Source organism: Echinops telfairi, unplaced genomic scaffold, assembly GCF_000313985.2.
Source record: "Echinops telfairi isolate 266 unplaced genomic scaffold, ASM31398v2 ScPeMD7_7412;HRSCAF=8450, whole genome shotgun sequence".
Classification (NCBI taxonomy): Eukaryota; Metazoa; Chordata; class Mammalia; order Afrosoricida; family Tenrecidae; genus Echinops; species Echinops telfairi.
The window spans coordinates 9,462,211-9,475,573 of NW_022111312.1; the positions used below are offsets into that span (position 1 = coordinate 9,462,211).

Genomic DNA, 13,363 nt, shown 5'->3' on the forward strand with positions numbered 1-13,363 from the left:
GTGGGCAATGTCCAGTCCGTGGGCCATATACTACTGCCTATAGGGTCACTATGAATAGGCCTTATATAAGGTCCACAAAATCAATATCAATTAAGATCACACAGCTCACCAAAAGAAAGGCATTTCAGCCATCATATTCCAAAAAAGCTTACTGCCATCCCATTGATACCAACCCACGGAGACCCTCTAGAACAAGGCAGAACTGCCCCTGGGAGTTTCTGAGCCTCTAACTCTTCGCAGGAGTAGAAAGCCCAGTCTTTCTCCTAAGGAGAGGCTTCACACTGCCCTTAAGTTACAGGTAACAGCCAACATGTAACCACCATGCCGCCAGGGCTCCTAACAGCCATCACATTTAGAGGTGAGTTCATTAAATGTTTGCCTAGTATGGCCTGAGAATGATGCTATAAATATCCAAATGGCCCTTGGCAGGAAAAAGGTTCTCCACCCATACCCTATGGGGTAATTCTATACAAGGGCACCAGTTAACAAGTAGCACTGTCCCCTCTGGGTAGCAAGTGTGTTCATCGGTTCATCATAAACGTGACTCCCAGTCCTCCATCTGGTCCATTTGATTCACTAATACTTGCTGTCTGGCCCTTAAAGGCATGAGTTTACAACACCTGGCCTAGGGCAATGGTTCCCTTGAGCCAGCCCATGACTGGTGTGAAGGTCTGTCTGCACGTATCACCATCACCAACTCCTCCATCCTGCCATGCACACACCACTCCTCTCATCGAAGAGCTGGACCCTATTTCTCTATGTCCTTGTGACTCACTTCAACCCACAGAAAGAAGGTAACACAGTAACACTGTGCCACTTCAGAGTGGACCTTTAAGAAATTCTGTAACTTCAGCTTTGCTCTTTTGAGAAATAGATACCATATAGAGAAGCCTGGCTGTGGGCCAGTCTTGCAAACTGTGGCCAGGCTGTGGGCCAGTCTTGCAAACTGTGGCCAGGCTGTGGGCCAGTCCTGCAAACTGTGGCCAGGCTGTGGGCCAGTCCTGCAAACTGTGGCCAGGCTGTGGGCCAGTCCTGCAAACTGTGGCCAGACTGTGGGCCAGTCCTGCCCCACAATTTGTTTTTATAAATAAAGTTGTGGCAGTTAAATAATCTCCTGTCAACCTGAGTGAAGGGGTGGAGTCTAGCCTGTCAATCAGGTTGCAGCTTGATGACCTCATTTGGAGGTAGGATGGAGAGAAATAGCTCACTGGAGGGCAGACCCACTCTCTCTGCCTTGCCTTTTCTGGTGTTGAGACACTCAAGAGAGCTGGAGGAGAAACGTGGAGACCCATCCCAGCATTGAGATGCTTCCACTGCCACTGGATTCACAAGACGTTCTACCCACTGGCCTGTGATCTTCCTGCATTCAGCATCATTGTATGTGCTGCATGAGTCGAAAGTGGAATTTGTAGACTAGTACCGGACAAATGGGCTAATATAGGTCTTATGGACTTGACCTGGACTAGGCTTGGATGTTTTCTCAATATTCAATTGTTCTTTTATATAAAGCACTTTCTTATACACATGTGTTTATGAATTTGTTTCTCTAGTCAGCCCAGACTAACACAAAAGTTTTACTGGAACACAGCCACACCCATCCACTGACATATTATCTGTGGCTGCTCGGATGCTACAATGGCACAGTCGGATCACTGCAACCGAGACCACGAGGTCCACAAAGCCTACAGTGTTTGCTGTTTACAGAAGAACTTTACAACCCCTGGGCTTCGGTACTGAGTGATCACAGATGGCACGGAGGAAGGCCATGTAGAAAAACAGAGGTTCCTAAGACAGCAGTCAACACCCAGGTGCCCTAACGCCAACCTAGCTACCAGGGACCCCAGTTGGTACCACAGAGTCGAGTGGAAGATTCACCCTGGTGAGAGCAAGCAACCCACAGAATAGGGGGCAGGGGGAGGGGGGAGGGAGCGGGAGAATATCACTTTGAGGCTTTAAACCACTAGGTTTGGGAGTGGATTGTCACGCTGCACTAGAAAACAGACCACATTTGAATTGCCTGGAGAGCTTATTAAAAAATATACACATACACGCTTGGGTCGTACCTACTGAATTAGGGCTTCTCAAGTTGTAGCTAAAATCTGCTTTATTAACAAGTTCCTCCAGAGATTCAGGTCTTAACTAGGTTTGGGAGGCACTGGGTCAAAAGGCTACCTTATCTGTCGCTTGAGTCATAATCCTGCCGAAAAAATAACTAGACTGTATTATTCTGCTTTTTCAATGAATTTAAACCTAATAGATCAAAAGTCCTCAAATACAGTACTGATTCTTAATAAAGTTTCCAACAGCCTGCAGTGAAATGAGGAAGAATGAGCACTGCACTGTGAATTTTTATAAAGCTGAATGTTGTTATAAAACTAAAAGAAAGTCCTTTATTCCGAGATTGTTCAATCCTACCCGGACCCACTACCACACACACACACACACACACACACACACAGACACACACATTCACATATAATCTTAGTTTTCTTATAATGACCTTTTTTAAAATAAAGAAGACAGGTTTTTCTTCACACCTGATTTTTTTACAACCATACTTAGCAAAATTAAAAGTTGGCACACCTATATTGGCCGGAGAGAACTGTACATTTTTCCTCACTCAAAAACATTTTTTTTTCTCCCCAAAAGTCTGCCAACCGCTGGGCTAGACCGTAATGGAAAGTACTGTTAACTAGAAAGAAAAGAGACATGCTGTATCCCAGACTAAAGTATTCTTCCCTTGAATGGAAAATACAGAGATTCGCTACTATGTTTAAGTCTCATTCAAAGGACACTTGACAGAAAAGGAAACAATGTCCTTAAGCTGTTCACACAAGCAAGTCATAGATGCACAAAAGGGCTTCCAATAGGCTCAAAAAGGTTCAGTCAAAGAAGAGGGAAACAAGGGCAATATATTCATTGCATAGCAACCAAATCTTTTGCACTGGTGGGTTGTGACCCAAGTAGGAAACAGGCAGCGGTGCCCAGTTCAAAGACGGCTGCCAACACAGATTCAAAGCTATACAGATGCCACATCTGAGCAGGGCATTGGGTCTGTTACTAATCAGGTCAAAACCCACCCACTTTCACATTGCCCCCACAAGACATTTGGTTGCTATGCAACACATAAACTGGCCTTGTTTCGAACGACCATGAGTGAACCATTTCAAACTGGTTCAAAGCCTTGGTACACTTTTATATAACAGCTTGCCGGGGAGGAGACAGAAATTCATCATGAAAAAGAGATTATCAGACAAAATGGACTTTAACTCAATATTGGTGATAGGATTCAAGTTAGGACATTATATAATGTTAAAAGTGTCATTTCACCAAGAGGATATAACAGTTTTGAATATATATGGACCTAACATTCAAATTCTCCAAACTCACTGCCAGAGTCGATTCCAACGAACACCAACCCTAGACGACAGGACAGAACTGACCCCTGTGAATTTCTGAGACTACAGCTCCTTATGGGAGTAGAAAGCCTCCTCTTTCTCCCATGAAGTGGCTGGTGGTTTCCAACTGCTGACCCTGCAGTTAGCAGATCAGCTCATAAGCACTAAGCCACCAGGGCTCTGCACCTAACACTAGAGCCTCTAAATCTATAAAGCAAGCTCTAACAGAGGTGAAAGAAAAACAGGCAGTTCTGCAGTATTAGTAGACTATTTCACTGCACTATTTTCAACAATGGACATAACTATCATGTACAAAGCAGATCAACAAGGATATAAAAAACCTGAAAAAAGAAATCAATTGCAAGTTTTTCTTCATTGTGGCTATACTGGCATGTGAATGAGAAGACGTGTGGTAGCAATATGGTCCACATTCCAAGCTCAGGCTTTAGAATCAAACTGACTGACTAGAGCAAGTTTGCCAAATCTTGGAAGATTCTTGCTTTCTCCATATCCTTCATCTCCTACGGCTGAAAACATAAAGGAGAACAGTCCCTACCTCAGTTATAAGGCTGAACCAAGATGATGAGGAGCATGTTTGCCTCTGTGCTTTCAACAACAGAAGCTACCGTCGCTTCCACAGCTACACAGAGGCATACCTCATTTTACAGATACGGTATTTCCTACCAACGGCAGGTTTGTAGCAACCCACTCTATCAGCACCATTGTCCAGCAGCATGTGCTCACACTCATGTCCCTGTGTCACATCTGGTGATTCTCGAAAAATTTCAAATCTGTCCATTTATTGCACACTCAGTAGACTACAGTTTAGTGTAAGTGCAACTTTCATATGCACTGAGAAGCCCAAATATTTGTGTGTAGTAACTTCAAGGAAATAAAGGGGGTTCAAGGTAATGGTGCCCCAGGCAGCTAAGCATAGAGACAAACTGTGAAAGAGATGGTAGGTTTTAAACTGGTGCCGGAAATAATCCCCAAAGAACCACAAAGCTTTTCAGTTGGTTCACATTCCAGCCTGTTGGAACATCCCTCAATATTCTGAAGAGTAGTTCATCAAAACGTATTATTACTTATCATTACACAGTACCCTACATATTTCCTAAATACAGTATTAGCGAACAGAAATGTATTATTATAACTAATACTACTTCTACACTTAGCATTCACAATAAAGCTCACTATAGCCAATGAATCAAATCCGACGCAGAGCGACTCTCTACAGGGTTTCTAAGGCTATAAATCTTGACTGGAGCAGACACCCTCCACGCGCTCCCTTGGAGCACCTGGTGGGCTTCAACTGCTCAGTTTCCAGTTACCATCCAAGGCTTACACTAGCATCACTCAGGCTCCCAGATAAGACTTAAAATGGGGTATACTACAAGTCAGGCACAGTGCTATAAGTACTTTAAATGACGATCTAACTTACTCCTCACAACAGCCCTGAGAATTACTATTACTTCTACTTCAAAGAGAGCAAACGAATTCAGAGAAGGTAAGTGAATCATCCAAAGTAACACAGCTCATAACTGCTCTGAGGTCAGGATATCGATAGCCCCCACCCCCCTAACTTGTTCTTTAACAGTGCCCCAATGATACTAGACATGAAAGAATTAAAAGCTGACTTGGAAATAATCTCATGACCTTGGGTTTTAAAGTCAGAATTAAACGTCCCAGTTGATGGATGTACTATATATCTTGAAAGGAGTGTGGTTACAATTAATTAAAATGTTTTGAGAATGATGAGAGCAACAAATGTACATATGTGCTTGATGCAATGGATGGATGGATGGATCGTGATAAGAGTTGTACGAGACCCCAAGAAAATGATGCAATGTATGGGATGTATGGATTGTGATAAGAGTTGTACGAGCCCCCAAGAAAATTGATTTTAATTAAAAGTTAAAAAGAAAGAAAGAAACGTGGTTGCACAGACATATGCATTTATCACTTTTTACCTGGGAAATAAAGATACCCTGAATGAAAAAATAAAGATTATATAAAAAGCAACAAGTACAATTTCTTCTAGAAGTTTTCTTTTCCTCCTAGAATACGAGCCTCAAGCCAAAGCGAGTGACAAGCAGCTACTAAGCATGAAAACACAAGGGAGTCAAGTAGGGAGGGTGAGCGGTTACCTGGAAGAAAAGATTCAGCCTGGAGGCTCGGCTGGCAATGGGTTCAGGCGCACTCGCGTCCTGAGGGCTACGCACTCCATACTTGAACTTCAACATCTCCCTGCTGTGAAGACACGTGAGAAAAGGCTCCTTGAGGACCATCGGGGACGGGGTAAAAACAAGATACAGCCTCCGTTTAGGAAACTCAGGAGATGGTTAAACATGGAGATTTTGAACTCACTGCACAACAGGTGATAAGCTTATCTGACATCCGACCTTATGACCTGCCTCCCTTGGATTGTAAGTTGCACAAGGGCAGGGATGGCACCTACCCACCCACAGCGAATGGATTCCAACCCTATAGGGCAAAGCAGAACTACTCCTTGGGGTGCCGAAGGCTGTACATCTTTAAGAGCAGACAGTCTCGCCTTTCTCCCTCAGAGTGTCTGGTGGCTTGGAAGTGCCGGTCTGGCAGATAGAGGCCCAACTCGGAAGCTACTATGCCACCTGGGCACCAGCAGATAAAAGAACTGAGTGACTTCAATTATTAGCAAACTGCATACTGCGTTGGAAAGCAGTGAGTGCTAGGAGGTTAACAAAAAAAACCCAGCAAGGTAAGGGCGATGCAGAAGTGCACGTTCTAACGGTGTCGAGAGAGGGTCCCGGGGCGAACTGCAAGCCTTGCGGATCTCCTCAGGACCGCGCCCCAGCCGGGCAGAAGGAACTGGGAGGTCAGTGGTCGGGCTGGAGCAGGGGGAACAGGCTGGGGTGAGTACCACGGGTACGAAGTGAAGCCCACGGGAGAATGTTACCGCCCCCGCGTCACAGACACCGAGCGCCCGAACCCCCAGGGCAGAAGGCAGGGAGCGCGGAAGCAGGAAGCAGAGACCAGCAGACCCCCGCCCAGGCCAGGCCCCACGGGCAGGGCCCCGGGCAGTCCTGGGGGTGGCGTGCCGCGCGGAGGTCTGGGTTGGTGTGGGTCAGAGGCAGCCTCGCAAGGTGGGGTCCGGGTTTAGGGGGAGCCAGACTCACGGTGAGCGAACCCAGTCAGCTAGCGCGCCCCTCCGCCCAGCGCCTCCCGCCGCCGCGTTTGAATCCGGACACGACAGGGCGGGACCTGCTTGTGTGTGGCCAATCAGCGTGCTGTGCCTTTGATGGACAGCCGGGCCCCACCCAAGTCCTTACATGTACAGGAGGAAGTGAACTGACGAGCCAATCAAACTGCTGATCTTTCGATTCCTGACCAATGGGAAAGGGGGAAGGGCAAACCCGGCTGGGCTGGTCTTGGAAGTTTGAAATTGACGGTTGAGCCGGACCCAGGTTAGGGATGCCTCTGTTGTCTTTAGGGTCCCTGGGGTAGGCTCTGGTGACTCGTCCGGCTTTCATGGTCACCTGCGAAGAGGAAAGCGGCCAGGACATTTCTGCCTGGTCTTCCCCCGTAAACACAACTACAGTACCTGTTACTTGGAAAAAATAAGTAGTTCTCTGAGGCTGCAAATAGTTTAAATGCAAACTTAGACCTACCCTGTTCTTACATCTCTGGCTGACTGTCTTTCCAGGAAATGCTGACGGTCATTGAGCTTATCTGAAAGGGTATTTGGTCGAAAAAATGAAAGCAAAAGACTTATGCACAATTTTTTTTTTTAAGCAAAAGGGAAGAAATTCATTGGAGCCCATAGGGGAAACCCCAGAGGGGTCCAGCATACCCTACTGAGTAGGCATGCACAGCAAAGGGTCACACCATTTACTGTACTCCCATTTCCCCGAGGGACTCCACTTGAACCGAGCCCCAAAGCCCCAGGACTGGCTGGGGGTGGGCACAGCAAATATTTTACTAAAACAAATGAAAAGATGCCCAACTTCATTAGTTATCACAAAATATGAAAATTAAAACCACCAGGAAATAAAATAACAGGGAATGACCAAAAGAGATGATTTGCATGGTTCCGACAAATACCCCCCTTTTTTTTAATGTTCCTTATTATTGCTTTCTATTCTTAGTACCTTTATAAATCTGATATTTTTATTCTTTTGTTTTTTGTTTTTTAAGACTAAAGTGCAGTAGTGAGGCGGGGTAGACAAATAGGTCCACCAGTAACTGACTGTAAGCAATCGTTGTGAGATCTCGTATAAACCTGATCTTTGTCTTTCAGCATTAGAAACATTGCATGTAAACTTAAAGATATATTTTAGTACGTACATTTTTAAAAATACACATATGAAACGTTAGCCCAATCTTGAAGAAGAGTTGAACAACATTGGCATTTTGTCAGTTACAGTAACAACTCCGCCTGTGGAACTTTCTGGATCCCGTGGGGATGGGTGGGGACAGTGTTTTTAGTCAGACAATTAAGAGTTTTCCTTACGGTAGCTTTTTTTTCTTCACATATCTCATGATAGCATGTCTCTACTTCCCAAATCTGCCAATCCACCAAGCAGTCAGCATTCGGGGCTTAGAAAAATCTTGCCCTATAAATTACAAACACCTGCGAGTAAACATCTGTGACTGAGAACACGAGCAAATCATGTGCTGCGACATTGTAGGTAGTAAACACTACTCACAAACAGACGTTCAAAAATCAGACAATGCAAAATGTGGCTCCCCATAATGTGTACATGTTGAAAGCAGGAGGCTAGTTAAACCTGCTGACGTTGAAGAGATGTGCCCTCCCTCCAGAATCTATTCCCTGCAGAAACTCCTAATGATGGGCACACCAGGAGACATGCCCACCGATGAAGAAGCATAGGACATAATGGCACCAAACAAAGTACCCCACGAATCCATCTGCGGGAGAAAGGATAAATTGTTAAATTGCAGTGTATTCAATGAAAAGGAATGAACTGTCGCTAGATACAATGACATAGTCTCAAAACAATGGTGAGTGGAAGGAGACAGCTGAAGGAAGTAGGGCTCCCCAAGTGTCAGTTTCAGGAGCAGACAAAGCCAAAGGACACTGTCTAGGGACAAGCACACGTGGTAAAAGCATAAAGAACACAAGTCAGGAGTAGTTCCCTAGAGTTCAAGTTGGAGTGGAGGCATTTCCATGCGCTCATACGTTCTATTTCTTGAGTGGTGATACTATGCATACTAGTTTTCTAATGACCTAATTATATGTATGCATATATGGAATTCTAAACAAGGGCATGCGTTCTGTGTTCTTTGGATTCCTGCCCTGGATAGAACTGGATATGGTTTATCACACACACACACACACACACACACACACACACACACACACACCAGTATAAACTCAAAACTACAAACTTCCTTCACATATTTTTCCATAAATATAACAACTTGTTCCTTCTTTGTGAGATAATAATAGCTATATTAATCATCCTGCACTCCCTCTTTTTTTTTTTTTTAAATCAAGAACTTACCTCGGTTAGTCCTTATTACAACCCTGTGAGGGAAGAAATTGTTATCCACATTTCTGCAGACAGGAAAACTGAGACTAAGAGAAGTGAAGTGGTTTATCTGCACTGTGCAGCTTTAGGGGGTGGTGCTGGGTTCAGAACTACTGGAATTTTCTTATTCCAAAACTCTTTCCTCCGTACAAAAAAATGTGCTTCTCAAAAGACATTGGACATCCTCCCAGCCTCTGCTGCTGCCACGTGCAATCGCTGGGCCAGTCAATTAAGAAAGGCCCCTAATGACATATAGCAAGGAGACAAAAGTTAAGGGAGTGGCAAGTCTTATCACAGGAACTTCAGAATTGATACATTTGAATTGTAGTGGTCGAGATAAATATTGAAAGTACCATGGACTGTCAAAAGGACAAACACATCTGTCTTGGAAGAAGTACAGCCAGAGTGCTCCTTAGAGGCAAGACTTCTTCTTAACATTCTTTGGACATGTTGTCTCCAGTCCCCGAGGAAGGAATTCACGCTTGCTAAAGTAGAGGGGCATCGAAAAAAAGGAAAGCCTTCAATGAGATGGATTAGCGCAGTGGCTGCAACAATGGGCTCAGGCATAGGAACAATTGTGAGGATGGTGCAGTGTTTCATTCTATTGTGCATAAGGTCATTATGGGTCAAAACCGACCTAAGGGCACCTAACAGCAACATGAACTGCAAAAAGGCTGTAGATGCGGATCTGGTCCATGCTTCTGTGGGGTTTTCTAGTGCAGCTAAGCTTGTTAGTGCCAGGTCTCATAAATAGAAGCCTTTACCAGAAACTTGGGACTTGTTCATCCTAAATTAGATTCAGTGCTCAGAGCACCATTTTGCACTGCCCTGAATCCAGCGTAGATATCCTACTAATTTCCCATTAGGACAATTACTAGCCTCCACATATTCTTTGTGGAACAAAGCAGTATCAACAACAGCTAACGTGAGTCAAGAATCACAAAACAAAAACACATGCTCTCCACCAGCTTTCTTCCAAGGGTACAGAACGCTTATGGGGAAAGAGACTAGAAAGGACTTTGGGAGGCTGTGTAAATTCAGAAAGCATTCAAGGCAGCCGGTAAAACGAGCTGTCCTTAGAGCTGAACCGACAAGAAGCCTGAGACCTTAAGTTTGTTCCCACACATACTGAATCCGTGGCGCCATTCCCTTGCTACCTGTGAGTCCACAACAGTGATTCTGATAGGTATACTGGAAGAACCTTATCACAACTGAATGGTAATGAAAATTATACACACACACACACACACACAAATTACATCAATTATAATCTCAACAAAAATTAGAAACTCAAAATGTCTAATAACTGGTCAATGGATAGGTAAATCGTAGACTTTTAAAAATTCCTGTAATGCATATAATTTACATATCATACTGTTTAATCATGCAATCATATTAAGAACAGCTGTGCAATCACTACCACAGTCAATGTCAGATCATTTTCTTTTCCTACTCCCCACTTCCCCACAACTCCCCCGGTCATGCCCCTGGAAAAAATTATGACCTTGTATTTGATTGGCCATTCACTCAACAAACATATGTTAGGCTGGGTTCTCTACAAAAGCCAAACCACTGAATCTTATATACGTACACATGTATACAGGGTGGTAAGCTCCAAGTCCATGGGTCAGATGCCAGGCTAGAGGCTTCTCCTGACTCACAGAGCTGCAGAAGATGACAAGCCCAAGATCATCAGGCTATAGAAGTGATTAAATCCAAGGTCAGCAGGCAATATGGCAGGCTGCTGACTCCTGGAATTAGAAGTTAATGAATTTCAGAAATGGCAGAAAAAAGCAAGTGAACTTTGCCAGCGTGTCCACATATATTGGATGCTGGTCACGTCCCAAGGAAACTGCCTTTCAATTGATTGACTGCTCGTAGCACACCTTTCCATGGAAGTGACTACATCATACCAGATCTCATCATGGGGCATGACTACATCATAACCATCAAGAGCATCATGGCCTAGCCAAGTTGACATACAACCTTAACTATCTCAAACCATTTATGGGACCGAACACTGGGGCGTATGTACAAAGATGGAAAAAGATCCCCTCCTTGGCTGCATTTGCATAGGTCAGCTAGGTAAATGGAGCAACTATTGTGAAACACTGTGATGTACTCATGGGGCGAAGAAGGGCCTAGAGGGCTGCAGCATCCCTGGGGAGGTCAGCAAAAACCTGGCCTCAAACTTGGAAATAAAAGAAATGATGGGACTGCCCATTGAGCATTCAGCTCAGAGATACCACAAGCATTTGCTGCAGCACCTTAAAGAAATGGGAATGATTCCACGTCTCAAACTAGCAGAACTTTAAGAATATAACCACCCCTCCCTGAAAGGACAGAAAAAGAAGCTGAGAAACATGCCCTGTTCTAGGTCGAAAGAGATGAAAGCTATTTTCGTCTCATTAGCAAGGAAGAATGCCTCAAGCTATTTTAGCTACAGGTAGCTTTGAAATCCACCACCTGTCTGTCAGTTTGTCATACTGTGGTGGCTTGCATCCTGCTAGAATCTATGCCACCAGTATTTCAAATCCCAGCACAATCACCCATAGTAAACAGTTTCATGGCGCTTCCAAGCTAAGACTAGGAAGACAGACCTGGTGATCTACATCCCCAAATAAGTCAATGAAAATCCTATGGATCTTAACAGTATGGTGCAATGCTGCAAAATGAGCCCTCTAGGATGTAAAACGTTCAAAATATGCAGCACCCACAACAATGGATTTAAGCAGCCAATGAGTTGTGAAGATGGTGCAGGATGTAGCAACATTTTGCTCTGTTGGACATCAGGCTCTCATGAGTTGGGGCAGACTCAACAACAATTGTGTGAGTCTGGGTAGACTAGAGAAACAAGAAAGGGTTTTATATAAAAGAGCAATTGTCTATTAAGAAGACATCCCAGCCCAGTCCAGATCAAGTCCATAAGTCTAATATTACCCCATATGTTGATACTAGTCAATAAATTCCTCGTTAGACTCACACAGCCATGCAATGACACAGATTGCAGGAAGATCACAGGCCAGTGGGTGGAAGGTCTTGTGGATCCAGTGGTGCTGGAAGCATCTCAGCACTAGCTTGGGCCTTCATGTGGCTCCTCCAGCTCCAGGGCTCTTGCTCTATCAGCGTAGCTCCATGTGGCTTGTCATCAGGAATGACTTTCAGGGAGAATGTGTGTCCCGCCTCCAGCAAGCTATTTATTGCCATAGGGCCTCCAAATGAGGTCATCAACTTGCAACCTGATTGAAAGGCCAAACTCAACCCCTTCACTCTTAATTGCCTCAAATTGACACCAGATTGTGTAGCAATCACAGCAATGAACACCAACTTTTAATAATAACAAACCATTAGTTGAGTGTTTTTTAACTGGCAAGCATAGTCCAAGGATCAACTGCTTCCCAAAGATGAATCCCCACCAATGGCATGGTGGACACTTTCAGGGGGGGTGGAGCAGTGAATGACTTGATAGGACTCCTCTAGCCACAGCCTTTGTAACTGCCAACAAATGATTGGGTGGGGCCATGCCGGCTAAGTGTATTTCCCCATTTTCCTGAAAGCGGCTGGGTAAAAAAAGGTGAAGGAAGCTGCTAATATGATTTTAGGATTCAGTGGTGAGTGAACGTAAACAAGGTTATGATTGTAAAAACCTGGAGCACTAATGTGGAAATTGATTGACTTGGCCATCTCACTGGGTATAAAATGAGTCATCTCAGGAGCAGGAAGTAAGGACCTCCCTATGACCAAGAAAGAAGAGGCAAGAATGGAATGCATCGTTTGGACCCTAAGGAAAGGAGCAAACAATTGTAGACCCTGAAACACCTGCACATGGAGCCTCCTTCCCCCAGAGACAGAGCTGCGGCACCAGAGGCTTCAACCAAGACATGAATGCAACATATCAGCACAAAACAGAGAACCAATAGAGAGGTCTGAGGGGCTGGCCCCAAGCTCAACTACATGGACAGCCCCCCCCTCCCCATTGAAGAATTAATTTCAGAGGACAGCACTGAAGCTACAGCTCAGGGAGAGGGACATGTCCGATCAGAGCACACAGGAGCAAACGAAGAGTGAGAGAGAGAGAGTGGAGCACATCCTGGCCCACCACACCCCAAGAACGATATTCCTGCTCAGGGCAGTCAATGCACAGAGAGGACCATAGGGCCAGCCCCACCACGAGACATGATGCCCCTCACTGACCCCTAGCGCTATGGGGGACAACACTGGAGACACACTGCGGGAATTGTGCCTGATCTGATCCAACCATACCAGGATGTGCAACAGAACAGCAAGGGGAGCAGAGCAATGAAGTCCCCAGGGAATACTAAAAGTAAACGGTGGGGCCAGGGTGTAGCACCCCATCAGACTCGACTGTGAGACACACCTAAATGTCAACAAACAGACTTTCAACTTTTTTTTTTTTTTTTTTTTGGTGCC

General features: G+C 44.9%; 1 protein-coding gene across 3 annotated transcripts in view; it reads right to left on the minus strand.

Moving 5' to 3' along the window:
• CIT (citron rho-interacting serine/threonine kinase) overlaps positions 1-13,363 on the minus strand; it is a 308,696-nt gene that overhangs the window by 183,715 nt on the left and 111,618 nt on the right. For all 3 annotated transcript variants that reach the window (XM_045296872.1, XM_004709562.2, XM_045296871.1), the window contains exon 3: positions 5,546-5,648. In XM_045296872.1, coding sequence (XP_045152807.1) covers positions 5,546-5,641 — 96 coding nt within the window. In that variant the 5' untranslated portion in view covers positions 5,642-5,648. The remainder of the gene's footprint in view (positions 1-5,545; positions 5,649-13,363) is intronic.